The 26,759-nt window shown below is 38.3% G+C and overlaps 1 protein-coding gene across 1 annotated transcript; it reads right to left on the bottom strand.

Moving 5' to 3' along the window:
- Positions 1–9,460: 9,460 nt before the first annotated feature.
- On the bottom strand, positions 9,461–12,794 carry LOC134660703 (uncharacterized). The gene is made up of 4 exons (XM_063516483.1): positions 11,793–12,794; positions 11,108–11,414; positions 9,987–10,423; positions 9,461–9,484 (listed from the first exon to the last, which is right to left on the bottom strand). Exons 1-4 carry the CDS (start codon positions 12,792–12,794, stop codon positions 9,461–9,463), a joined length of 1,770 nt encoding a protein of 589 aa, XP_063372553.1.
- Positions 12,795–26,759: the final 13,965 nt, after the last annotated feature.

The following is a 26,759-nucleotide window of genomic DNA, read 5'->3' as shown; positions in this document are numbered from 1 at the left end:
GCATGTACTAATAAATAAAATACCTATGTAATAATAAATAAATATTACAGAACATTATTACACAAATAGTCGCACAATAAGCTCAATTACGCTTGTGTTGTGGGTACTTAGACAACGATATGTATAAACTTTTATATATAAATACTTAAAAATACATAGAAAACATCCATAACTCAGCAACAAATGTCAGAGCTCATCACACGAATAAATTCCCTGACCGGTTTTGAATCCGGGACCATCGGCTTCAGGGCAGGGTCACTACGCACTAGGCCAGACAGGTTGTCAAAAGCTGTCCACGATTGTAATTTACAATGCACCTACAATGTGGAACTGAAATTATGCAACAATTTTGGATATGATATACCCTTTGTACAGTCAGCAATAGTATGTACTTATTCGCTTAGCACCTTTTCATACTAACTTCTATGCAGGGAGATTACCTTTCTTTGCAGATGACTCTGCCAGCGCGAGCTACGCGCTACGAGCGTAGGCGTAGCCAACAGCATGAGAAAGATTGTAGGTCTATGTAGTCAAAACTGACTACACACAGAAAACCCGCCTAGCGGATCGCGGAATTGAACTGGTATGCAAAGTTTTTTGTTGGTGCAATAAAATTTAAACAATAAACAATCAAATTTTTAATACACTTTCAGGCACAACCACCTTTCAAGATTTTGCTCCTGTAACTGACATTCAGGCCACCTTTCATTCTGCTGCTTCTACGTCAGGTAAATCACAAACCATCCATATTCATAACTAGATTGTTAATTAAACACTCTACTTTTCATTTCGAATACGAGGAAAGTAAAATACATGTGATTTAAAAAAACATGACTGAGTGTACATTTTTCTACTGTTTCTAGAGGATACTTTGAATTAACAATTTATTTGTTTTGCTCTTCTATACGGCCTTGTGGACCGCGAAGTACCCTACTACAAGTATTCACCTGCGTCAGTTCTCGAGAATGGTCCTGCCACGCTCTATTGGGATCGATCTATCATCACTGACAGGACTATTGTAGCCAATAAGCCTGACATTGTGATAATAGACCGAGCGCAACGCCGGGCCGTGCTCGTTGACATCACCATCCCCCATGATGAGAATCTCGTGAAAGCCGAGAAGGACAAGTCCAGTAAGTACCTGGACTTGGCTCACGAGATAACCGCCATGTGGGATGTCGATTCGACGATCATTGTCCCGATAGTTGTTTCAGCGAACGGTCTAATAGCGAAGAGTCTCGACCAACATCTTGAGAGACTCTCGACAGGTGGTTGGATCAAGGGCCAGATGCAGAAGGCGGTGATCTTGGACACGGCGCGGATAGTCCGCCGGTTCCTCTCTCTGCGGCCCTGACCACCGGTAGCTTGGGCCCTGCCCCGCTGCCGGCGGCATCCTAGGTTAGGTTTTTTTTATAATGTGTTTATATGTATTTTTAGGGTTCCGTAGCCAAATGGCAAAAAACGGAACCCTTATAGATTCGTCATGTCTGTCTGTCTGTCCGTCTGTCTGTCCGTCCGTATGTCACAGCCACTTTTCTCCGAAACTAAGAACTATACTGTTGAAACTTGGTAAGTAGATGTATTCTGTGAACCGCATTAAGATTTTCACACAAAAATAGAAAAAAAAAACAATAAATTTTTGGGGTTCCCCATACTTCGAACTGAAACTCAAAAAATTTTTTTTCATCAAACCCATACGTGTGGGGTATCTATGGATAGGTCTTCAAAAATGATATGAGGTTTCTAATATCATTTTTTTCTAAACTGAATAGTTTGCACGAGAGACACTTCCAAAGTGGTAAAATGTGTGTCCCCCCCCCCCTGTAACTTCTAAAATAAGAGAATGATAAATAAAACTAAAAAAAATATATGATGTACATTACCATGTAAACTTCCACCGAAAATTGGTTTGAACGAGATCTAGTAAGTAGTTTTTTTTTATACGTCATAAATCGCCTAAATACGGAACCCTTCATGGGCGAGTCCGACTCGCACTTGGCCGCTTTTTTATTGTTTTGTAAGTGTTTTTATATTTTACTTTTATATACATATTATAAAGAACCTAAACTGAGAAGCTAAATAAATAAAGGAATAATAATAATTCAGCCTATATACGTCCCACTGCTGGGCACAGGCCTCCTCTCATGCGCGAGAGGGCTTGGGCTATAGTCCCCACGCTAGCCCAATGCGGATTGGGGACTTCACATACACCTTTGAATTTCAATTAACACCTTTGAATTAACAATTTAGGTTAAAAAATCGTTATTTATGGAATGGAGGGTTAAAAATCAGAATGGAAATTGCAAATCTATTTAAAACTAAATTTCAATTGCTTATATAAAAAAATGTCCTTGGAAAGTTAACGCATTCACTGCCAGGGGCCCCAGGGGGAGTGGCCTAGGAAGAAACTTGTATGACGGTCGACGCACATGTGCGTCGGTGGCAGTGATTGTGTTAATGCTCTAGTGCAGAAACGTATCACTTTCTGCACACCTTTTAGAACAACAATGACCCTCATTCAGAGCATAAGAAATGAAAATTATACACCTAAACTTTCCCCAAGAATCACGCGGTCGAGTAAATATTTTGTACAGTACTTAGCTCGGGATTTGGTAGCTGCGTAACAAACCTAACTGTTTTTCCACCCATTGAAAGGCTTTTTTTAAATAATGCGTCGGTGGCAAATATGCATACAGCCCGCCTGATGGTAAGCAGTCACCATAGCCTATATGGATACCTGAAACTTCAGAGGTGTTACGTACGTACACGTTGCCTACCCTAACACTTCGCACCCTCGTTGAAATGATCTAAATATGTATATTTAAAATAAAGTTTGTGTGTAAACATACGTTTAATAAGCTTTTTCAGGCACCTCCAGCGCCCAACATACTTCTCCTGAAATAAACAATCAACCTACCTTTAATTTCGCTACTTCTGCCCCAGGTAAATAACGATCCTTTCACTCACGTACTAACTGTACTAATAAAAGTAGGTAACTCAGTGATGTCTCAGTCCATCTGTTATCATTTTATGGCTTACTTAAGATGCAATAGAATAATAAGAACGTGTGTGTGTGTGTGTGTGTGTGTGTGTGTGTGTGTGTGTGTGTGTGTGTGTGTGTGTAATAGGTAGGTAGGAAAAAAGGAATACCTACAATTGATATCTATCTTTAAATTTTCTACTGGAGCTGAAGTTGTTTCTAATTAGTGCACTAATAAATTTGAGATAAATTGGCAGTAAGAAAGATATTATTAAGACCAATTATAGAACATAATTAAGACAAGGGTAAAAATAGACATCTTGGCTAGGCACCCAGTTTACTAAGCAACTAGCCCTGGCGTCCGTTCCGTAGCGGTGCGCGCGTATTATGGCTAGACACCAAAATCGGCGTAGGCCGCATGTACTCGTAGTGACGCGATGTAATGACGCGGAGTGAGCCACGCCTGTTCTAACATAGGAGAATAAACCGCTTTGTGTGTCTTTTTAGGGTTCCGTACCCAAAGGGTAAAAACGGGACCCTATTACTAAGACTCCGCTGTCCGTCCGTCCGTCCGTCCGTGTGTCACCAGGCTGTATCTCACGAACCGTGATAGCTAGACTGTTGAAATTTTCACAAATGTTGTATTTCTGTTGCCATTATAATTTATAACAACAAACACTAAAAACAGAATAAAATAAAGATTTAAGTGGGGCTTCCATACAACAAAAGTGATTTTTGACCGAAGTTAAGCATCAGTACTTGGATGGGTGACCGTTTTTTTGCTTGTTTTTTTTTTGCTTGTTTTGCTCTATTTTTTGTTGATGGTGCAGAACCCTCCGTGCGCGAGTCCGACTCGCACTTGGCCGGTTTTTTTATTAACTGACTTCCTTTCCCAGAAGTAGGAGGTTCTGTATTCGGTTGCGTTGCGGTTATTTGTTTGTATGTTCGCCGATTACTTACTCCGACATCCGTGATTCGATTTGAGTACTTAATTATTTTTAGTTTGAAAGGAGGTCCTCAATTTTTAAGGTACGTGTATGGTGATTTGGTTGTTTTCTTCAGCAACTCGAGAATTTTCTCTCGCAAACCACCAATTTGATGAAGTGAACCTGGCGGTCTAGCATGAGCTGCGTTCTCGCGCGCGAGTCCATACTTGAAGTCGATGATGATTTTTTTGATGATAATGAATAATGATAAAGATAATGATGTTTTTTACTTGAAAGAAGTTACCTCCAAGGTGATGGTGATGGAGTTCACGAGGAATTGAGGCAACTCCTTGATTTTGAAAGGCACGTGTATGGTGATTTCGGTGTCTTATAAAGTAACTCAAGCATGTACTCTGGAAAACTACCAATCTGATTGAGTGCACCTTATGATAAAGACCACGGACTATATGTGGAACTTAATTCCCTCTTATGAAAGGTTTATTATGATTTTGGATGTAGGTAGTAGGTATTGGAAATGACTAAAGACACTGAGAGGTGAAGGGTAGGTGTGGGAGGTGAAGTCTGAAGTCAGGGTGGTGTTTGAGGGGTTTGAGGTTGGGGGTTGAGGAGTTGGGGCTTGACGACTCATGGTCTGAGAGGCTAGGGGGTTAAGGGGTGATTTAAGCCCTGCAGATAGTCCTTGATTTGTTTTAAGGGTTCCGTACCTAACCTACCCAAAGGGTAAAAACGGGACCCTATTACTAAGACTTCGCTGTCCGTCTGTCTGTCTGTCCGTCTGCCGTCTGTCTGTCCGTCCATCTGTCTGTCTGTCACCAGGCTGTATCTCATGAACCGTGATAGCTAGACAATTGAAGTTTTCACAGAGAGACACTTTCAAAGTGGTAAAAAGTGTGTCACCCCCCCCCCCCCCTGTAATTTCTAAAATAAGAGAATGATAAAACTTAAAAAAATATATGATGTACATTACCATGCAAACTTCCACCAAAAATTGGTTTGTACGAGATCTAGTAAGTAGTTTTTTTTAATACGTCATAAATTACGGAACCCTTCATGGGCGAGTCCGACTCGCACTTGGCCGCTTTTTTTCATAGACTTTGTATGGCGGTTTCGGAATGGAAAGATCGAAAAATGTATGGAAATCTTGGGACACTTTTTTTCTCCTATTAGGATCAAAAGAGCTCATGATTCTGAGTAGAAATAACACAAAATATCCCAATTTTGAAAAAAAAAAGTGTAGGGGACAACTTTGAATAAAATAGCCCATTTATGTATTATCACTACATAGTATAAAACAAAGACGCTTCCCTGTCTGTCTGTCTGTCTCTCTGTATGCTTAGATCTTTAATACTACGCAACTGATTTTGATGCGGTTTTTTTTAATAGATAGAGTGATTCAAGAGGAAGGTTTATGTATTTTGAATTTGTTAACCCGTGCGAAGCTGGGGCGGGTCGCTAGTTTATAATATAATTTTTACCTACATATTTGCTGTGACTTATTTTTCAAGAGTGTTTTTAATAAGAAAGACACTTCAAGATCGCTTACCTTCTTTCTATTGCAAAAAAAAAGTATACTTAGTTTTGATGATACCTAAGTCTACAGAAGAGTCTAGCGATTAAATTACGTTGGAGTTTTTTTTTTATAAAAATAAGCTTTATGATACTTCCAGGGCAGGCACATCCATCCAGCGCCCAACATTTTGCTCCTAGAATGGGCTATCAGCACGCCTTTCATTTTGCTTCTGTACCAGGTATATGATGGTATTGATGGTTTCTATATATTCATGATATTAAAATGAAAAAAGAGCATTCTATTTTATTTCATTATAAACTGAAATAGTATGTGACTTCTTCCTCGCGTTGTCCCGGCATTTTGGCCACGGCTCATGGGAGCCTGGGGTCCGCTTGGCAACTAATCCCAGGAATTGTCGTAGGCACTAGTTTTTACGAAAGCGACTGCCATCTGACCTTCCAACCCAGAGGGTAAACTAGGCCTTATTGGGATTAGTCCGGTTTGCTCACGATGTTTTCCTTCACCGAAAAGCGACTGGTAAATATCAAATGATATTTCGTACATAAGTTCCGAAAAACTCATTGGTACGAGCCGGGGTTTGATCCTCCGGATTGCAATTTGCATGCTCATACCGCTAGGCCATCAGCGCTTCCTAAAATAATTTGATTTGTTCCCAAAGTTGTGTAATATTTTTCATTGTTTAGGGCTCTGTGTCAACTAGATACATACCGAGGAAGCATAATTTTTTATAGTTTCGCTATATCTGTCTGTCTGCCTGTCTGTCTGTGTCTGTCCGTCCGTGGCTTTGCTACGTGATCGTAAGGCGCATTACACTATTTACACTGCACCCGATTAGCACGTCGCTCTGATTTTTGAGCGAGACAACGCTATGCGCGTATTATAGCCACATCCCGCTCGCGTCGGAATCGGATGCAGTGTGCCGTGCGCCTTAGTGCTAGAAAGCTGCAATTCGGTACCTATGGATACAAAAATCAATGATGCCGACTTTTTTTTTTGACAGAAGGTAACTACGGAGCCTTACACTGAGCATGGCCCAACCTACTGCAGCAATCTTGCAAGCTAAACTAGACCCACTTGAAGTGGGCCACTTCCCATCATTCGGTTGAGTTGAAAGTTCACATAGGTACTTAAGTAAGTCGGGTGACAATGCAATACATATAGGTACCTATAATTGTGTTTGTTAGGATTTTCTCGGTGAGTCTCGCTAATCGCCAGTATGATGGGGCCCTTAGCGATAAAAGCTGTATTTTCTGTAGGTATTTTCTTTCTAGATAAAAATGGATTCAATCACCATAATTTATTTTTAACTAGCGACCCGCCCCGGCTTTGCTATGGTTAACAAATTATACATAAACCTTCCTCTTGAATCACTCTATCAAAAAATCGCATCAAAATCCTTTTGCAGATACTTTCTTAAAAACTAATGCCTACGCCGATTCATGGGATTACTTAACAAGCGGATCACAGGCTCCCATTGAGCCGTGGCAAAAAGCCCGGGTTACGCGCGGAAGATGATGAGGCAGTACCTTTCACGTCTCCAAACTTAGGGCTCATGTGTGAACTCGCATTAGATTTTAGTTACATTGCGGACCATTAATGTAAAATCAATTCAGCCGACCGATCAAATAACGCAATGTAAGGAAACTCGCATGCGAGTTCTCGCACCGTCTAAATGAGCCCTTAACACATTCGGTGCCAGCGCTTGCTACGCGCTACGAGCGTAGCCGATAACATGGGAAAAACCGTATGTAGCGAAAAGCGACTACGGATAGTGCACCCACCTGGCGGGTTGCTGACAGTGAATGCGTTAATTTTAAACAGCCGATTGCCAATAATTCCGTTTTCTAGGTCAAACGGTTTGGGCTGAGCTTTGATATTAGTCAGTCAGGACTTTATAGCATACAATAACGTTATGTTTACCCAGGTATTGGCTCCTGTACATGTATCAGTTGCGATGTTTTCTTTTACGTTTTGTTAGATGTTGTGGATAGTCAGTCAGTAAGAACCACGAAAACTGTACTCATCCTTTTCTTTTAGGTGCTAGTACTAGTGTAAGACAAAGATAGTATGATTGTCTCAGTCTATGTTTGAAATGAGACAGTCCTTTGACAAACTATATCTTTCAGTTTTATTTTTAAATGTATGACAGGTGACAGATAGATTTGCCGCGGTTTTGAACAATAATGACATTGACAGGAGATCACGATTTAGAGGAAAAACTCAAGCGATGGCATAAGAGATTTATATTGTTATTAATTATTTAAAACTCAAAAATAAACAATTGTAAACTAATTCGGAGTTTTAGTGAAGTGATCTTTTAGTTTGTATAATATAGTTTATTACAGCAATACAATAACGTTATGTTTACCCAGGTATTGGCTCCTGTAGGTATTTGTATCTGTTGCCATGTTATCATCATGTAAATGTGATATCAACATGTGTAGTAGACAAACTTCTGTATAGGTAAATGTGACTTGTGTAATAAACTCTTGAATTTTAAATTATAAAATATCAACTATCTTTTCTTTCCCATTTATACTTACCTTGTTATTTTATTTTATCCGGTATTTAATAAGCTACTTTATTATAATTTTCTTGTTAAAATTGTTGAAGATCCTTGGGTCTTAGCAGTGCGTCTGTACCGCGTGACACAGAGATGGGAGCGAGGGGCCGGCTGAAGACGTTGGAATGATAACTCACGTAATATTGAAGCGGTCCTTTTATTTCTCAGAATAACGTACAGCTTGCAATCGTCAAATGGTAATAATATATATTAGAAAAATTAATGAATCTAAAAATAGATCCTATCGCTATGGCTGACAGAATGGAAGAGAGTTAAACCATAGATAACATGCATAGACATAAAAGCTACAGGCATAGTGTAAGGGCTCTACACATGATGCTACCAAATTATATGAGGACAATACATTCTAACACTTCCCCTTATTGTACTCAATGCAAATAACCAAATGCAGAATATAAAACAATCACAAAAAAAAACTCTACATTAAGTGACTCTACCATATTTCTATGTGACTCTACATTTGATAAGGCATTCCTCTATGTGACTCTACATTCAAAAAGAGTACAATACAAACATGGCACATATTACAAATACAAATGCTTATATCAAATTCATTGCTGTGACAAAACGCTCGTGCTTGACCTTGGATAACGGTTTAGTTAAAACATCTGCGAGCATTTTGTCAGTAGGCATGTACTTAACATCAATCAATTTCTTATTGATAAGATCCTTGACATAATGAAACCTTAAGTCTATATGCTTCGTACGCTTATGACAATATTCATTAACATGCAACAATCTTTGTGCGGACTGGTTATCATTATAAACAACATATTGAATTTCCTGACTTTGTGTAGGTAAAATTTCAGAAAGTAAATTTTGAATAAATGTGACATCTTTACATACATCGCTTATAGCTAAGTATTCCGATTCACATGATGATAATGCCACGCACTTTTGCTTACGAGCTTCCCAATTGACCGTATCATTTCCGAGTTTAATGACAAAACCAGTATAACTTTTCCTATCGGTCACATCATTGGCCCAGTCCGCGTCAGTAAAGGCATTTAAAAACCAATTCTTACTTTTATGATAACATAAAGAGTACTGAATCGTTCCTGCCAAATAACGCAGAATCCTTTTAGCTGCCAGCCAATGAGTCCTATCGAAGCAGTTATTGAACTGGCTCAGCTGACTGCATGCATAAGATATATCTGGTCGCGTACAGACGGACAGATACATCAGGCATCCAAGCAGCTGACGATAGTTGTAAATGTCATCCTGTAAACTATCAATATTTTTAGATTTCAGTAGCTTACAGTTGACCTCCATTGGTGTAGATACGGCCTTACAATTTTGCATATTAAAGCGAACAAGCAATTTACGTATATATTCACTTTGGTCGAGTTTTAAAATGCCTTTAACTCTATCCCTAGTGACATTAATACCTAAACAGCTCTTTAATTCTCCTAGGTTCTTTACATTAAATTCTTTTTCAAGAACTGAAACCAACAAACTTTTATTAGAGCTGTTTGGACTGTAAAATACATAAAAATCGTCTACGTATAAAGCAATTATTACAATATCATTACCAGAACATCTCATATAGACACACGGTTCGCATTTAGATTGAACAAAGTTGTGTTTACATAATAAATTGTGTATTTTACAATTCCACATCCTGCTCGCCTGTTTAAGGCCATAAATACTTTTCTTAAGCAAGCAAACTTTATTAGGATCTTTATCACAAAAACCTATTGGTTGCTCCATAAATATAGTTTCATTCAAATCGCCATTTAAAAAGGCTGTGGCGACATCTAAATGGTCTATATTTAAATTAAATTGATTAGCAATTGAGAACAGAATTCGCATAGTAGAATGATGTACGACGGGTGAAAAAGTCTCCTTATAATCAATACCTTTACATTGAGTAAAACCTTTGGCAACTAGACGAGCTTTGAAACGGTCAAATTTACCAGATGCATCATATTTTACTTTGTATACCCATTTGCATTTAACTATATTTTTATCTACGGGTCTATCCACTAGCTCCCACACATTGTTGGCAACTAGTGCGTCGTACTCACGCGTCATGGCCTCCAGCCACTCCTTACTATGAGCTGAATTCACCGCCTCGTTGTATGTAAGTGGTTCGGAGATAAAAGGATTTTCAAAGACCATAAAACTGTTATCAGTCATATCATAGTCGGAAAATCTCGGAGGTTGTACGTTACGTGTAGAGCGGATTGGCCGACCGGTGTGCGAAGCGACAGTCACAGGACCAGTCGCGGCACCATCCCGAGCTGTGGTCTCGCATGGCGAAGTTAGAGGCTCGGAGCTTGGCTCCCTTGCAGGCAGCCCAGCGGGGTCGAGCTCGTCCTCGCTTGCAGACAAACCAGCGGGTTCGGACTCGTCCTCACTCCCAGTACAGTACACGCCATCTGAAATTGAAATATTATCTCCGTTAATATCATTACTTTCACTATCACTTACACATAATTGATCATTGTTAAAATTTAATTCATTATTATTAGGATTAAATTCATTAATATTTTTATCACAGTTCTGTTTTGTTGTGTCACAGTCAAAGTTAAAAATATTTATTTGCTCTTCGCTGTCAGCTTCTGAAGGTTGAGGATAGGAACCTCTGAACTTGTTCTCAATAAATGCTACATTTCGAGAGATAATCACCTTAGTAGGACATAAGGGATCAGCTAGTCGATATCCCTTAGAAGTCTCACTGTAACCTACAAATATATATTCCTTCCCCTTAGCGTCTAGCTTATCCCTTTTATTTTTAGGAACAAGCGAATAAGCCATACAGCCAAACACCCTGAGATGGCTGAGGTCCACCTTAGACCCAGACCAAACTTCTTCAGGAATGCGTCCGGACAAAGCAGTTGTGGGAGACCTATTTTTTAAATATATGGCTGCCATGATGGCCTCTCCCCAAAAACGCTTTTCCAAGGACGCATGCTGTAACATGCAGCGCGCTTTTTCAAATAAAGTACGAAATGCTCTCTCCGCCGTACCATTCTGGGAAGACGAATAAGGAACTGTGGTTTGGTGAATTATACCATGTTTTTGCAAATACTCAGTAAAATTTAAATTACAGTATTCTTTACCATTATCTGAACGTAAGCATTTAATAGGCAAATTTAGTTGCTTTTCCACTAAGGCTTTAAATTGAACAAAATGGGACATTACCTGCGATTTGTTCTTCATGAGGTATCCAAAGGTCTTCCTTGTGAAGTCATCGGTAAAGGTGACCAGGTAACGCGCCCCACCCCAGCTTGCCTCTGGTAATGGTCCACAAACGTCACTATGTATGAGCTGCAGCGGTTGGGTAGTCCTGCTTGAGCTGGCTTTAGGGAAAGGCTTGGTGGCCATCTTCCCCTTAAGACAAGCTTCACACTTGTCATAAGCATCACCCTGAAACACGACACCACACACATGCTTTCTCAAGCTATTCATACCTGCAATGTTCAAGTGGCCTAGACGGCAATGAAACAAATTTGCCGCCGCAGAGGTAGCGACTGCTGCGCTCGGTGTCTCCTGCCTCTCTTGCAGGAGCAAAGAGTGCATCCTATTGGGCAAGTTACCTTTACATACAGAACCCTCTAATTTATAAATGCCATTAGTACAGTTTGCTTTCGCTAAATAATTGCCAGAAGTTCTACTATTTTCATCATATATGAAACAACCATCAGCATTAAATTCAATAATGAAACCATTTTGACATAATTTAGAAACACTCAAGAGATTTACAGACAGACTGGGGACAAACATAACATTTTTAATTTGTCTAACCTTATTGTTCATAACGAGGTTCAGCTCTCCTGCGCTCGTACTGGTCATCTGTTGTTTATTTGCTGTTGATATTGATTGCGCACTAGTGTCCTTAAGATTGCACAGTAACTCCTTGTCCTTCACTAAGTGATTTGATGAACCCGAGTCCAAAAACAATTCAGCGGCAGCAGCATGGGCTAGGTAGGCAGAGGCATGTTGATCCTTGTTGTCCCTCTTCTTCGCCATCTTCTCACGTCGCAGCTTAAAGCATTTAGCCTTCACATGTCCTGGTTTCCCACAATATTTGCATGTGATCTGTTTCTTGCTTACAAACGCTGAAGTAGTAGAAGTCGAAGACGTATTCATGGAGTCCTTCCTCTGCTCTTCTTGTAACAGCCTAGTTCTCACTACCTCGCTAGAAAGTTTGGATGTCAAACACAGGGTCTCTAGGTTACTAACAAGCGAGTCATATTCTGGTGGCAATCCACTTAACAGTATTTCTGCAATTTCTTCGTCTTCAACAGTCTTCTCTATGTCTGACAACTGGTGTACAAGAGACATAACTTTCTCAATATATGAAGACATTGAACTAAAGTGCGAAAATTCAATACGGTGCAGCTGTCTTAAGAGTAGTACGCGCCTATACAGGCCGCGATCCTCAAAAACGTGGGACAACTTCTTCCAAGCGTCTTTTGCTGATTTGGCGTCTCGAACATACTGGTATAACCCAGGTTTTAAGCCTAAACACAGACGGGCCAGCGCGCGCTGATCGCGCACGACATCAGAGCCCGTGAGCGGCGTATCATCCAATCTCACAATGAGGTCCCACAATCCTTCCAGTGTGAGCATCATTTTCATAGTGAATTTCCAACTTAAAAAATTGCCAGCACCCTCAAGCTTCTCCATCACGCCTGCGCCACCCAACATTAGCGTCGACGTACTTGTCGCTGTCGTCGAAGCACCCAGCGTGTTCGCAACCGGTGGTGTAACATTATCAATAACCTCATCACCATGCGGTGGCATGTTGGTAGGTTGCTCAGCGCGTAATTCCAGGTCACGCCGATAATACAGACGTAGGATGAAAACGGATTTGATTTACCTGTCGGGCTGGGCACATAAACTGTTGAAGATCCTTGGGTCTTAGCAGTGCGTCTGTACCGCGTGACACAGAGATGGGAGCGAGGGGCCGGCTGAAGACGTTGGAATGATAACTCACGTAATATTGAAGCGGTCCTTTTATTTCTCAGAATAACGTACAGCTTGCAATCGTCAAATGGTAATAATATATATTAGAAAAATTAATGAATCTAAAAATAGATCCTATCGCTATGGCTGACAGAATGGAAGAGAGTTAAACCATAGATAACATGCATAGACATAAAAGCTACAGGCATAGTGTAAGGGCTCTACACATGATGCTACCAAATTATATGAGGACAATACATTCTAACAAAAATCATTCTTGGATATCATTGTATTGTATTTACGTTACCTGTTGGACTTTAAAATATCTGCTTGCCAATATATATAGCTTACATCAAGCAAATATTATAATAAAGTTGTTGATTAATGGGTAAGAAGAGCAAAACTCTTGATATAACAAATTATATATGACCCTGTTTACACATTGATTAATGTTTAGTGTGAGTTTATACATTTGTAGCAAATGTATGAACTCATTATTAAACATTAATCAATGTGTAAACAGGCCCTGTAGGTATGAATATTGACGTTAATGTTTTGTGTTCAGATTTACAGATGGCGCTTCATAATGGATACAAAAAAGTTCCACGAGAGGGCTCTCTTTCTCATATATATATATATATATATATATATTATACTACTCTTTGGACGCGCCGCGAGCCGCGCCACGAGACGCGAGTCCACCGTTTACACTCGCGTTCAGCTTGTCATTCGATTATAAACCTTATGCCGTGCCGTTAGTGTTTAAATTATATTAGCTCGACGAGCTTGCGAGCCACGAGACGAGCCGCGAGCCCACCGCTTACACTCTCGTCTCGTGGCTCGTCTCGCGGCTCGTCTCGTGGCTCGCGCGAGAGTTTAAACCGGGGGTAACACGTATTCATTTAATGGAATCAGATTTTCTTATTTTATGGTGAACCAGGATCTATTGAGGGTGCGCCATGTTGCGGAATTTCACTGGAACTAATTTTTTCATACTACACTGAATTGTCACCCTATACATGAGAATAACAGCGCCCTCTTGACAATTATCATATATTACTGGTCAGGCTATAATATTCTCGTGCCGTTTAACCCGATATTCAGTATTTCCGATCTGGCAGGAAAATATCGCTCCCACCCCACTGCTTCCGCACTTGTTGCGAAAATCACTATTTGAACTCAGTGCGCCCCGTTTAAAAGGGCACATTTTAAAACACGTGAATTTGCCGGTCCGGCTTGTTTGTGTTTCGCTGTTGTGCTACTATGCACTCACTACAGTCCGAGCTTCAGTTCCTGTGACGGTAGTGCCATAGGCACTTGTGCCAGTCGCGCCCGGACGATCGGTAGATACAAATTAAATTTAATCAGATTCTGCGAAACATTGTCCCATCTGGACGCCCAATAAAATAAAAAATTATCCTGGTTTTAATCCGGTTCCAGTTCAGCTTGTAAAATTGAATAAAATATTTAGTTCTAAGTTCAGTTTTATAAAAATGGTGAAAATAATAGATTTGGAGGAGGATGTAGGCAGTACCGATGACGATACAACTGAGGAAGATGATGACGGCATAGAGGTTCACATTAATGAGAAGCCGCCGGATCCTCCTGATCCTCCTGGCCCTCAACTGTCTGTCTCCACTCCGGAAGCCTACTCAGCGCTAGAGCCATCAGCTGCGGAAGGGGCTGCTGGATCATCATCAGCGCCAGAGGGCATCCAACGAGGCACACTCGGCCCCGGTATCATCCCTCCGTTACTTCGTGTTGGCCCCCCCAGGTACTTGTGGGACTTTATTGCCCAGTACAGTCATTATGTCGAGTTCCAAAGATCGCTGCATGGCCACGGAGTCCACGGACCTATAAGAGCACCAGGACCCGACGGACGGATCAGATGGGCTCACGAGCTTCAGAAACTAGCCGGGCCGCAGAACGGCCACGGTGACTTGCAATTTGCGTTTGCGTTTAACACACCAGAACCACCGCCAGAGACAAACTCGGAAAATAATAGAGGCCCAGAAAGTCCAGAAACTGCCTCTCAGGAAGCTATGGATAAAGAACAAGGAAAAACGGATAGTGATGAGTCCACTAATATTAAGGAGAAAAGCAACGAAGTAGGTGAAAAAGAACAATTTGCGGCCACAGCCGCTAAAGCGAACCCGCTGTTTAGCCCTGATCTCTCGGACTGCGAGCTCTCCGACGTATCTGATTCTCAGGCTCCGCCTGACTACGATAAGTTGCAAGCAGACGAGTTAATCAACGAATATACAAGTAACAAAGAAATTGAATATAAGACAACATCTTTAACGGAATGCCCACGGACAACAGTAAGGGAGACCCGCCTGGAAGAACTAGGTCACGAATTAACGGATTTGATGGACGGAAAAGACCCCTCGGAGGCTTCTGAAGAAGGCGGAGCATCAGCCTGTCTACCTGCTCACGGCGTCATCAAAGACTGCTGGGAACAGTGGGTGGACGACGACCGTTTGTTTAACCTCGCCGAAGATATCAACGCGCCGTCCACATCGACAGGAGTCCGCACGTCCAGTCCACCAAACCCAACAACGGGACGCCGTCGAGCTAAGATTGCGAACAAACAGCGCGCGCTCGATCGCGAGCGCGCAGCGACACCAATAGTACGCTTTATCTGTGTCCCAACTGAAAAGATCGGCCGCATCCTCGGCAAAAAAGGCCGAAGAATCCGAGAAATAGAAAAGAAAACTGGTGCAAAGATCAATGTAGAACACCGCCGGTCGAATAAACCTGTCACTCAGCTCATGCTCACTGGCACTGACGAGCAAGTATCCAAAGCTGATGAAGAGGTATGCATAATTATACGCAACTTTAAACCTCCGAAGTCCGGCGAAGCTACGACCGCCTCTGTGAGCAGCCAAGAAGAGCTTGATTTCAAGCTCCTACTATAATTGGTATTAAAAACCAAGTGCTTGATGCAGAAAAGAGATGCCGTAAACCTTAGGCACATCGAACTAAACCTAGGTAGGTACCTAAACGCAGGGCCTATACCTTGCAGTAAGTTTAGTTAGGTGCCTATTGTTTAGTTACATGTTGTATAAGTTTGTTATTTCAAGAACGCGCCAATAAGTATTAATATCCTTTTATCTAAGACTGACAAACAACTTTTTAAACAAATTAAATTTGAAATAGTGTTTCTTGTAATTTTAAGACTATCCTAGCCTAGCATTAAGTAGTTTCTTTTCTTTTGAAACAAGATCAAAGCTACTGTTTTTCTATAAGAGAGCGTTTACACTAGGTAGACTGCTGCATTCGACAGTTACCAACCTCTTCAAGTGGCAGGAACCGGCTTCCGGATAATTTAAGTCATTTAAATCTGAAATTCGATTCATTGAAATAAAATCGAAATTCCAGCAACTCAAATCTATATATATAAATGCAAGTGTCCTGACTGACTGACTGACTGACTGATTCATCAACGCAGAGCCGAAACTACAAAAGCTAGAAAGTTGAAATTTGCACACTAGGTTGCATTTATAAAGTGTACAAGAGATAAGGAGCGATTTTGAAAAATTCAACCCCTAAGGGGGTTAAAAAGGGGATGAAAGGTTGTATGGGGTACAAGTTTTATTTTAAGCTAGGAATTTGAAACTTTCTAAAAATGTATTATATTAAAAAACAAGAAAACTAATTTCAGCGTTTGTGAAAATTCATCCCCCAAGGTGGTGAAAAAGGGGTTGAAAATTTGTATGGAGATCAAATATTTTTGTGAGTGTGGGACTTGAAACTTTGTATATGGGGATATTATTATAAGACAGGAAAAGTAATTTCAGCGTTTTTGAAAATTCATCCCCTAACAGGGTTAAAAAGGGGTTGAAAGTTTGAATCCATTACAAATGCTTTGAAACTTCTTAGAAAGGCATAATAGCCAATTACAAAATAAAGTAATTGCGACGTTTTTGGAAATTCAACCCCTAAGGGGGTTAAAAAGGGGATGAAAGTTCGTCTTGGGGTGCATATTTCATTTTAAGCTAGGAACTTGAAACTTTGCAAATAGATATTAAATTTAAATACAAGAAAACTAATTACAGAGTTTTTGAAAATTCATCCCCTAAGGTGGTGAAAAAAGGGTTGAAAGTTTGTATGGATATCAAACATTTTTTCGAGCGCGGGACTTGAATCTTTGTATTTGGGGATATTATTAAAAGACAGGAAAGTAATTTCAGCGGTTTTGAAAATTCATCCCGTAACAGGGTTAAAAAGGGGTTGAAAGTTTGAATCCATTACAAATGCTTTGAAACTTCTTTGAAAGGCATAATAGCCAATCACAAAATAAAGTGATTGCGACGTTTTTGGAAATTCAACCCCTAAGGGGGTTAAAAAGGGGATGAAAGTTCGTCTTGAGGTGCAAATTTCATTTTAAGCTAGGAACTTGAAACTTTGCAAATAGATATTAAATTTAAATACAAGAAATCTATTTCAGCGTTTTTGAAAATTCATCCCCTAAGGTGGTGAAAAAAGGGTTGAAAGTTTGTATGGATATCAAACATTTTTTCGAACGCGGGACTTGAATCTTTGTATTTGGGGATATTATTAAAAGACAGGAAAAGTAATTTCAGCGTTTTTGAAAATTCATCCCCTAACAGGGTTAAAAAGGGGTTGAAAGTTTGAATCCATTACAAATGCTTTGAAACTTCTTTGAAAGGCATAATAGCCGATCACAAAATAAAGTGATTGTGACGTTTTTGGAAATTCAACCCCTAAGGGGGTTAAAAAGGGGATGAAAGTTCGTCTTGGGGTGCAAATTTTATTTTAAGCTAGGAATTTGAAACCTTGCAAATAGATATTAAATTTAAATACAAGAAAACTAATTTCAGCGTTTATGAAAATTCATCCCCTAAGGTGGTGAAAAAAGGGTTGAAAGTTTGTATGGATATCAAACATTTTTTCGAGCGCGGGACTTGAATCTTTGTATTTGGGGATATTATTAAAAGACAGGAAAAGTAATTTCAGCGTTTTTGAAAATTCATCCCCTAACAGGGTTAAAAAGGGGTTGAAAGTTTGAATCCATTACAAATGCTTTGAAACTTCTTTGAAAGGCATAATAGCCGATCACAAAATAAAGTGATTGAGACGTTTTTTGAAAAATCAACCCCTAAGAGGGTTAAAAAGGGGATGAAAGTTCGTCTTGGGGTGCAAATTTAATTTTAAGCTAGGAATTTGAAACTTTGCAAATAGATATTAAATTTAAATACAAGAAAACTAATTTCAGCGTTTATGAAAATTCATCCCCTAAGGTGGTGAAAAAAGGGTTGAAAGTTTGTATGGATATCAAACATTTTTTCGAGCGCGGGACTTGAATCTTTGTATTTGGGGATATTATTAAAAGACAGGAAAAGTAATTTCAGCGTTTTTGAAAATTCATCCCCTAACAGGGTTAAAAAGGGGTTGAAAGTTTGAATCCATTACAAATGCTTTGAAACTTCTTTGAAAGGCATAATAGCCGATCACAAAATAAAGTGATTGAGACGTTTTTTGAAAATTCAACCCCTAAGAGGGTTAAAAAGGGGATGAAAGTTCGTCTTGGGGTGCAAATTTAATTTTAAGCTAGGAACTTGAAACTTTGCAAATAGATATTAAATTTAAATACAAGAAAACTAATTTCAGAGTTTTTGAAAATTCATCCCCTAAAAATCCCCGGTGGTGAAAAAAGGGTTGAAAGTTTTTATGGATATCAAACATTTTTTCGAGCGCGGGACTTGAATCTTTGTATTTGGGGATATTATTAGACGACAATACAAATAATTTCAGCGTTTTGTAAAATTCATCCCCCAACAGGTTTAAAAAGGGGTTGAAATTTTGTACGGGGTTCAAATTTTATTTTAAGCTAGGAACTTGAAACTCCATAAAACGGTATTATTTTAAAATGGAAAAAAAAAAAATTTCAGCGTTAATGAAAATTTTTATCTCAAGGTGGTGAAAAAAGGGGTTGAAAGTTTGTATGGAGTTCAAACATTTTTGTGAGAACGGGGCTTGAATCTTTGTACAGAGGCATATTATTAGAATACAAGAAAAGTAATTTAAGCGTTTTTAAAAATTCATCCCCTAAAATGGTTAAAAAGGGGTTGAAAGTTTATATAGGGTTCAAATTTTATTTACTTCAAACTTCGTAAATAGGTAGTTAGGTAGAGTCAGACCGTGAAAAGTCTGCAGCGATTTTGATAGCCCACGCAGTGCAAGTGTCATTTTAAACGTCAAACTTCTATGAAATTATGACGTATAAATAACACTTACACTGCGTGGGCTATCAAATCTGCTGCAGACTTTTCTTGGTGCGACTCTAGTAGGTTTTATTAAATAGATGACATGAAAATCTTCTAAAGGGGGTTTAGATGGATTATGTCGAGAACAATTTTATTTAGTTAGGGGCTAGAAACTTCGTAGGTCGTGAAAGACAAGTCTCATGCGTTGTATAATATTAATAATTAACAAATGATTAACCGTCCTACTGCAATATTTTGCTGCATATTGTTCTAAGCTAATGTAGAATATATAACCACCAATATACAAATCCACGCGTACGAAGTCGCGGGCAACAGCTAGTATGACATAAATGCCACTTGAAAGGCTAATAGTATAATTTAATTTTCCTGCTAGTGGCTGTCGCCTGTCGAATTTAGAAGTTGATCCAGTGGAAATGTGACATTTTATATTACTCGATCGTTACGCGAATAATTATGATGCAATTTACCCATTGTTTGTTTTTAAGTTTTTTGTTAGCAAACCCCTAGTCAAAAATCTATTCATACCTACTTACGTAGGTATTTATCATAACGAACGAACGATAAATAACGAAAGTATTACAATACATACAAAAATGATCAGACTCACTCAATTTTTCTCCTAACGGATATCACGGAAATACAGCCAAATTAACGTAATGGACCCTATAATGGACGTGGAACCGGTAATGGGACATAAAACCACAAATCCTCTAAAATAAGTATGTAAAAGTAGTTTATAAACACTGGCAATATTTTACCATAAATAAGAGTCATAGAGCTGTTTAAGTTTGACTTTTTATTAATTTCGGTTAATTTTTAAGAAATTGGCGCCAACCCAAAAGTTGTCGTGTCACTGGAAAAAATAACCAGTAAGAATTCTTAACAACTTCGCTAAGAGAGGTGAGTTCATATATTAAATTGTAATTAATTATTACTTGGTGTAAACTAGAATGTGTTTTGTTAATTGCATTTACCATGAGATAAGGTATACAACACATTATGTTGTGACTCTAGAGATGTATAAAAAATAGTAGTATTTTGCCCAATCCCATTGTAGGAGCTGTAAAACTGCATACCTCCTATGATGGGATAATTTACATAATGATGCTTGCTATGGCGTAATTTCATGTTTAAACAATACAGAAGTATAATGTAGTTACTCGTACGAACTATGTCAGGAGGTCTTCTCGGACTTCGGATAAATTAATATCGTTTTTACAAAATTTTATTTAACTTGCCCTGTTAGTTTGTATACAGGGTGGATTTTCTTTTTGGGTCAGTGAGGGTAGCTACCAGATCCCGTGCTGCGACGAGAAAACGGTCTTAGAAAACCTTCCCTCGATTTCAAATTAATGAAGATTGGCTTTTACAGATTTTGGAAAAAACATACAGGGTGCGAGAAAAAGGTAATTTTTGACAATCTTTTTTTTGATGCCAATCGATCCCATTCCTATTGAGGATCAAAAGCTTGTATGGAGCTAAAAAAATTCCGGCTAGAAAAGCCACAAATCGAGGAAAACTTTTCCCATACAATTTGTATGAAAATCAAAACTTTTATTTTTCACATGCTATTTTTCTATGACAATTGATTCCATTCTTATCTAGTATCAATAGTTTCTTTGGGGTCAACTTACGATAATGTACTAAAAAGCCACAAATTAATAAAAACTTTTTCCATTGACCCCAAAAAAACTATTGATACTGGATAGGAATGGAATCGATTGGCATACAAAAATAGCATGTGAAAAATATAAGTTTTCATTTTCATACAAATTGTATGGGAAATGTTTTCCTCGATTTGTGGCTTTTCTAGCCGGAATTTTTTTTTGTTCCATACAAGCTTTTGATCCTCGATAGGAATGGGATCGATTGGCATCAAAAAAAAAGTTTGTCAAAAATTACCTTTTCCTCGCACCCTGTATGTTTTTTCCAAAATCTGTAAAAGCCAATCTTCATTAATTTGAAATCGAGGGAAGGTCTTCTAAGGCCGTTTTCTCGTAGCAGCACGGGATCTGGTAGCTGCCCTCACTGACCCAAAAAGAAAATCCATCCTGTATTAGTTAGTGTGGTTCAAATCTTGGAAATGGCATTTGAGCCACTTTCGGATTTCCGATTGAGTTGAAATTTTGGATACGTATGCAAATCGGATGACAATGCAATCGGGTGACAAAAATGACTAATAACTAGTTTTTTGCCAAAAACTTATTCCCTATTCCAATATCTTATACTGATAGGGTATGCCCATTATAGGGGGCCCATTACTGGATCCACGTCCATTACCGGGGTTCCATTACTGGAGCTTTGGTGTCCATGACTGGAGAAAAAAACCATACTTTTAATTTATTAATTATGTGGAAACTAACTGCAGTATCTTTGATACAACACGCCTGAAACATGAAAGAAGGATAGGATATTCATCTTTTAACAAGCTAAGCGGTAGAACTTTTACATGTATCAGGGAAATATCACAAATACTCAAAATTTCCTCTTAAATGTCCCATGACTGGTGCCGTTACTATATACTTGTAAAAGCGCGCTCTTAGGTATGTCGTATGTTAACCCCTTGCCAAATGCATACAATGGCGACTTTAAAATTAAGTACTACCATATATTGTCAATCAATCCAAGGCTATTATAGTAAGAATCGAGTAGTATTGCTACCTATGTCGTAATGAATTTCCAAAGAGCTTTATCCTGAAATTGTTATAAAGTTATAAAAGGTTAAAAGAAAGGATTTTAAGGCTGATTTATAATGTAAATCATTAGAAATTAGATTTGCTGACAGCATGCGCGTGCGCGATAAGCGACAGACGGAGCCTTTTTCTCATCATGGCGGCCCTGCCGATTTACCTAAATTACCGAAAGTCTATTTTATGATATCTAATTTTATGTTCATATTATGAAATGTCATTTACCACACCTCGGAAAGGCTTACTTTGCACTTCAAAAACGGACGTTGAACGTCAGCAATGCGAGTTCTAGAGCGCAGCGTGGTGTTCCGGACGCGATTGGTCCTATAGTACCTATTCTAATTATTTGTAAACGTTATCATATCAAGTATCACAGTTTGTATAACGATGTATAAGGTCTTTTCATGGACGCGCTATATAATTGTTTAACAAGGACTAGAGCGAACTCCATAAGTCCAGATTTTTCCGTCTGCTACTGTATGAGAGCTCAATATCTAGAAGGTTAGAAGGTATTACCTGGGAAAATTTAAATTACGGATGGCGCAATGTTAGGCAAAGAGAATAGATAGTTATATATGTATTTGTGTTAGGAAAAAAATATTATATAAAGGTTAGAACCAATAAACTTAAGTAATTAATTTCTGTGTAGGTAGTAGTTATAGATACGTTTCAAAGGCAGTTCTTAACCTAATACAAATATACTTTTAATTTAATTAAAATTATCGAGTTTTGGCTGTGCATACGCTGTCTTATACCTTCATCAGTTAGGTTAGGTTTTTTTTTCATGTTACTTATTTAACATGAAACGCTAGGTTGTGTCAAGTATTTAGGTACAATTTACAACTATCAATCAACTACCAATGTGATGTTCAATGAGGGGTTAGTTATAGATACTATTAAAACATAAATATAAATCGATGTGTGTTTAAGTGTTATCTGTCATACTAAGGTTTTAAAATCGTAACACATGACAATTTTTTTTAATAATTATATTTACCTAGGAAACATTCCTCATCTTTGTTCTTCAAGATTGTTCTATTTTATATAAATATGTACTTCAATTTAAAATAAGCTCATAAATAATCCGGTAAAGCTCGTAATTCGATATAACATCGAAAATTCTACATATTTACTCAAGTCTAATACTTAATTTTTTAAGCATACTTGAATGTCTCATATAAAGTAAGTACTGTATCTATTTTGTGGTATCATCTTAATGGATATTTTAATATAAGATACCCATGTAGGTAGATTCTGTGCGGAAAGAGAAGAGTTGTGGAACGTATGGCGCCCAATACATTCCACGACTCTTCTCTTTCCGCACAGACTCTAAAGTGCAAGATTTCCAGATATTAAGTATGTTATTATTATTTATCCACTTAATAAATGTATTCAGTTTTAGGTACGTATGACGTATGAAAAGACTGTTGAAACCAGCAAGGTGCTTTTAGCAAACGTTTTATAATGGTGAGAGTTCACAAGAATGCCGTAAATTTTAGAACAGTTCATATAATAAAAGTGTTTCCTAATCATTATTTTAAAAAGATCTTAGGGGCCTACTTTCCAAAAAAAATATACAAATTGTTTCTACGAGGGGTGTTCAAAATATTCTCGGTATGAGAATGAAAACAAACAAGTACGAAAAGTTTGATATTTTTATTTTTCAATATACTCCCCCCCTATGTTCATACACTTAAAAGATCGATCAATTATTTTTTTTAATCCTGCATAAAAATATTTTTTATCTTTGGTGTAAAAATGCTCCTCCACTGCCGCCTTCAATGCTTCATCATCGGAAAATTTATTTCCACGCAGATCCTTTTTAAGATTGGGGAACAAAAAGAAGTCGCTGGGGGCTAAGTCCGGACTATACGGTGGGTGAGTAACAGTTTCAAACCCACATTCAACAATAGCTGCCTTGGCAATATGAGCAGTATGGACGGGGGCGTTGTCATGCAGAAGCATAACACCTTTGGTTAACTTTCCTCGCCTCTTTTCTTTGATTGCATCCTTTAATTGACGTAGAATGTTAGCGTATGTGTCCTGTGATATTTACACCTTTTTCTTTATAATCGATCAGTAATACTCCTTCACAATCCCAAAATATCGTGGCCATGACCTTGCCAGCTGAAGGGATGACCTTGAACTTCTTGGGATGAGCTGAACCCTTAATGTGCCACTGCATGGACTCTTGTTTACTCTCTGGGTCATAATGATGAACCCAGGTTTCATCTCCAGTAACTATTCTTTGCAGCACCTCATCAGGATTTTCACCGCACAGGTCAATAAAATCGGAACAACAAGCTACACGCATGTCTTTTTGAAGCCGAGTCAGCATTCGCGGAACCCATCTTGCACTTACTTTTGACATATTAAGATGGTCATGGATAATATCATGTACGGTACCAATAGAGAGATTGGTTACTTGTGCTATAGATTTTACCTTCACTCGACCATCTTCCAATATAAGTTTTTCCACTTTATCAATATTTTCTTGTGAAGTAGCTACTACAGGCCGGCCAGGTCTAGGGTCGTCTTCAACACTCTCCCTTCCACGTTTAAACTCGCTTGACCACTTTTGAATAGTAGATAAAGAAGGAGCAGACTCACGGTAAACACAATCCATTTCCTCTTTTATGGTTTTTTGATTTTTACCCTGTTTTGTCAAGAATTTTATCACGCATCGATGTTCTGATTTAGTTAACATTGTCAATTCCCACATGATGTTCATGTTTGTTCAGCAATTGCAGAAAAACAAAAGAACATCTCGGTTCGAATTATACTTTTTTTTAATGTCAATGAATAAACCTTAGCGGCCAGTAACGAAAGAAATTTTAGAAGAGGTTGTAAGATATCAATACCGAAAATATTTTGAACGCCCCTCGTAGTTTAGTGTAATTCAAACGTTTAACGTTTCTAATATAATGAGTAGATATACTAATAATATGTTGACAAAAATACATATTATATTCTGTGATTCATTTTGACTTCTTGGATTTATTTGGACTTTTGTCATTGGAGAATTTTATTATAGTTGGTCAAACTAAATTTGTCAGTAAACAAGAACAAAAAAAACCGGCCAAGTGCGAGTCGGACTCGCGCACGGAGGGTTCCGCACCATCAACAAAAAATAGAGCAAAACAAGCAAAAAAACGCTTCACCCATCCAAGTACTGACCCCGCCCGACGTTGCTTAACTTCGGTCGAAAATCACGTTTGTTCTATGGGAGCCCCACTTAAATCTTTATTTTATTCTGTTTTTAGTATTTGTTGTTATAGCGGCAACAGAAATACATCATCTGTGAAAATTTCAACTGTCTAGCTATCACGGTTCGTGACAGACGGACGGATGGACGGACGGACGGACAGCGGAGTCTTAGTAATAGGGTCCCGTTTTTACCCTTTGGGTACGGAACCCTAAAAACTATACTCATCCTTTTCTTTTGGGTGCTAGTACTAGTGTAAGACAAAGATAGTATGATTATCTCTATGTTTGAAATGAGACAGTCGTTTGACAAAGCATACTTAAGCTAATACTCGATATCGGAAATTATATACATACAGGGTGTCCCTAGCCATTGGACAAAGCAGAAATATAGGTACATATATATGAATTAGGGTGTTTAAAACCAGTATACAAAGTATATATATAATATCATAATAATCGGTGTAGTGGTTACGAAGAAATTAACAAATTACCATTTTTTACTTTGGAACAACTGTATTGTTAGTAGCTCCTGAGGTAATACATAGTATGAAACCTTCGACCGTTTTGATTACCTTTTTTATCTATGAAACTAATAAGATTTTGACTTGTGACCACAGAAAACGTTTTGTTGTAATTAAAAAAATATTAACATTAGAGCATTTCTGAGAAGTAACCCTACGTGGGATTTCAGGGTTTGTCCAAAATGTCCAATGGCTAAGGTCTTTATAATTAAAGCAACTCTAGTCGAGTTAGCTACTTTAGTACCTATGTAACATTAATTAAAAAATAAATGTGATTGATGCTAAGTCGGATTTCACAAACCTTTACATTTGACGTAATTATTATAAATATATTATATTAACTTTACATATTTAAGAGAATTTGAGCGCTAACCATTTTCTAGATTAGATCCATTGAATTTGTTGCTCCTACCTATATACGGCAATTATCTAAAATCGCAGAGCATTTTGTTGTCTGCGCATTTCTGAAGTCGACTGCTGCGTTTGACAATAGACTGTCCGTTTATATGCACTGCCGAAAGCGGCAGTCGGGTTAGTGTAAACTGTCCTTAGTTAAGAATGTTAAGATACTTTGTAAGTACCAATGTTTGATGTTCTATAATTAAACCTTAATTATGGCAATGCCAAATAGTTTTTAAGCACATATCTACATACAACATTATTTATCTGAAATATGTAGGTGCCTATATTGTTTCAGCGGGTCTATAAAATTGTGATTCTGCTTACAGGGGTTATTCAAGTCTAATCGAGATCAACTCTTATAAGAGTATTTTTAAATTTTTGAGGATAACTAACTCTTTGTTAAAGTTTAACAAGTTATAAGTAATAAAAAAAATTAGTGTGTAATTTAAGCGGCAACCTGAGTACCTAAATTCGAAAAGTGCGCATTTATTTTAACACTAAGCCGATTATTGGGCATCGCCATGTTATAGGCAGAGGCCGACGGGGGTGAGCTATTTACCTTATAATTGACATCTCATACGTCATATTATAAATATAAGGCAAATAGCTTACCCATATTATGACTGGTAGAGAATGCCTTATGGCATTAAGTTCGCCTTTTGTACAGTGTGTTCTCTTATGTGCAATAAAGATTAAATAAATAAATAAATAAATTAAACCGACCTTTGTCCT

The sequence above is a fragment of the Cydia amplana genome, chromosome Z (genome assembly GCF_948474715.1).
Source record: "Cydia amplana chromosome Z, ilCydAmpl1.1, whole genome shotgun sequence".
Taxonomy (NCBI): domain Eukaryota; kingdom Metazoa; phylum Arthropoda; class Insecta; order Lepidoptera; family Tortricidae; genus Cydia; species Cydia amplana.
Note: the sequence above shows the minus strand (reverse complement) of the source record. Positions and strands in the feature narration are given on the sequence as shown.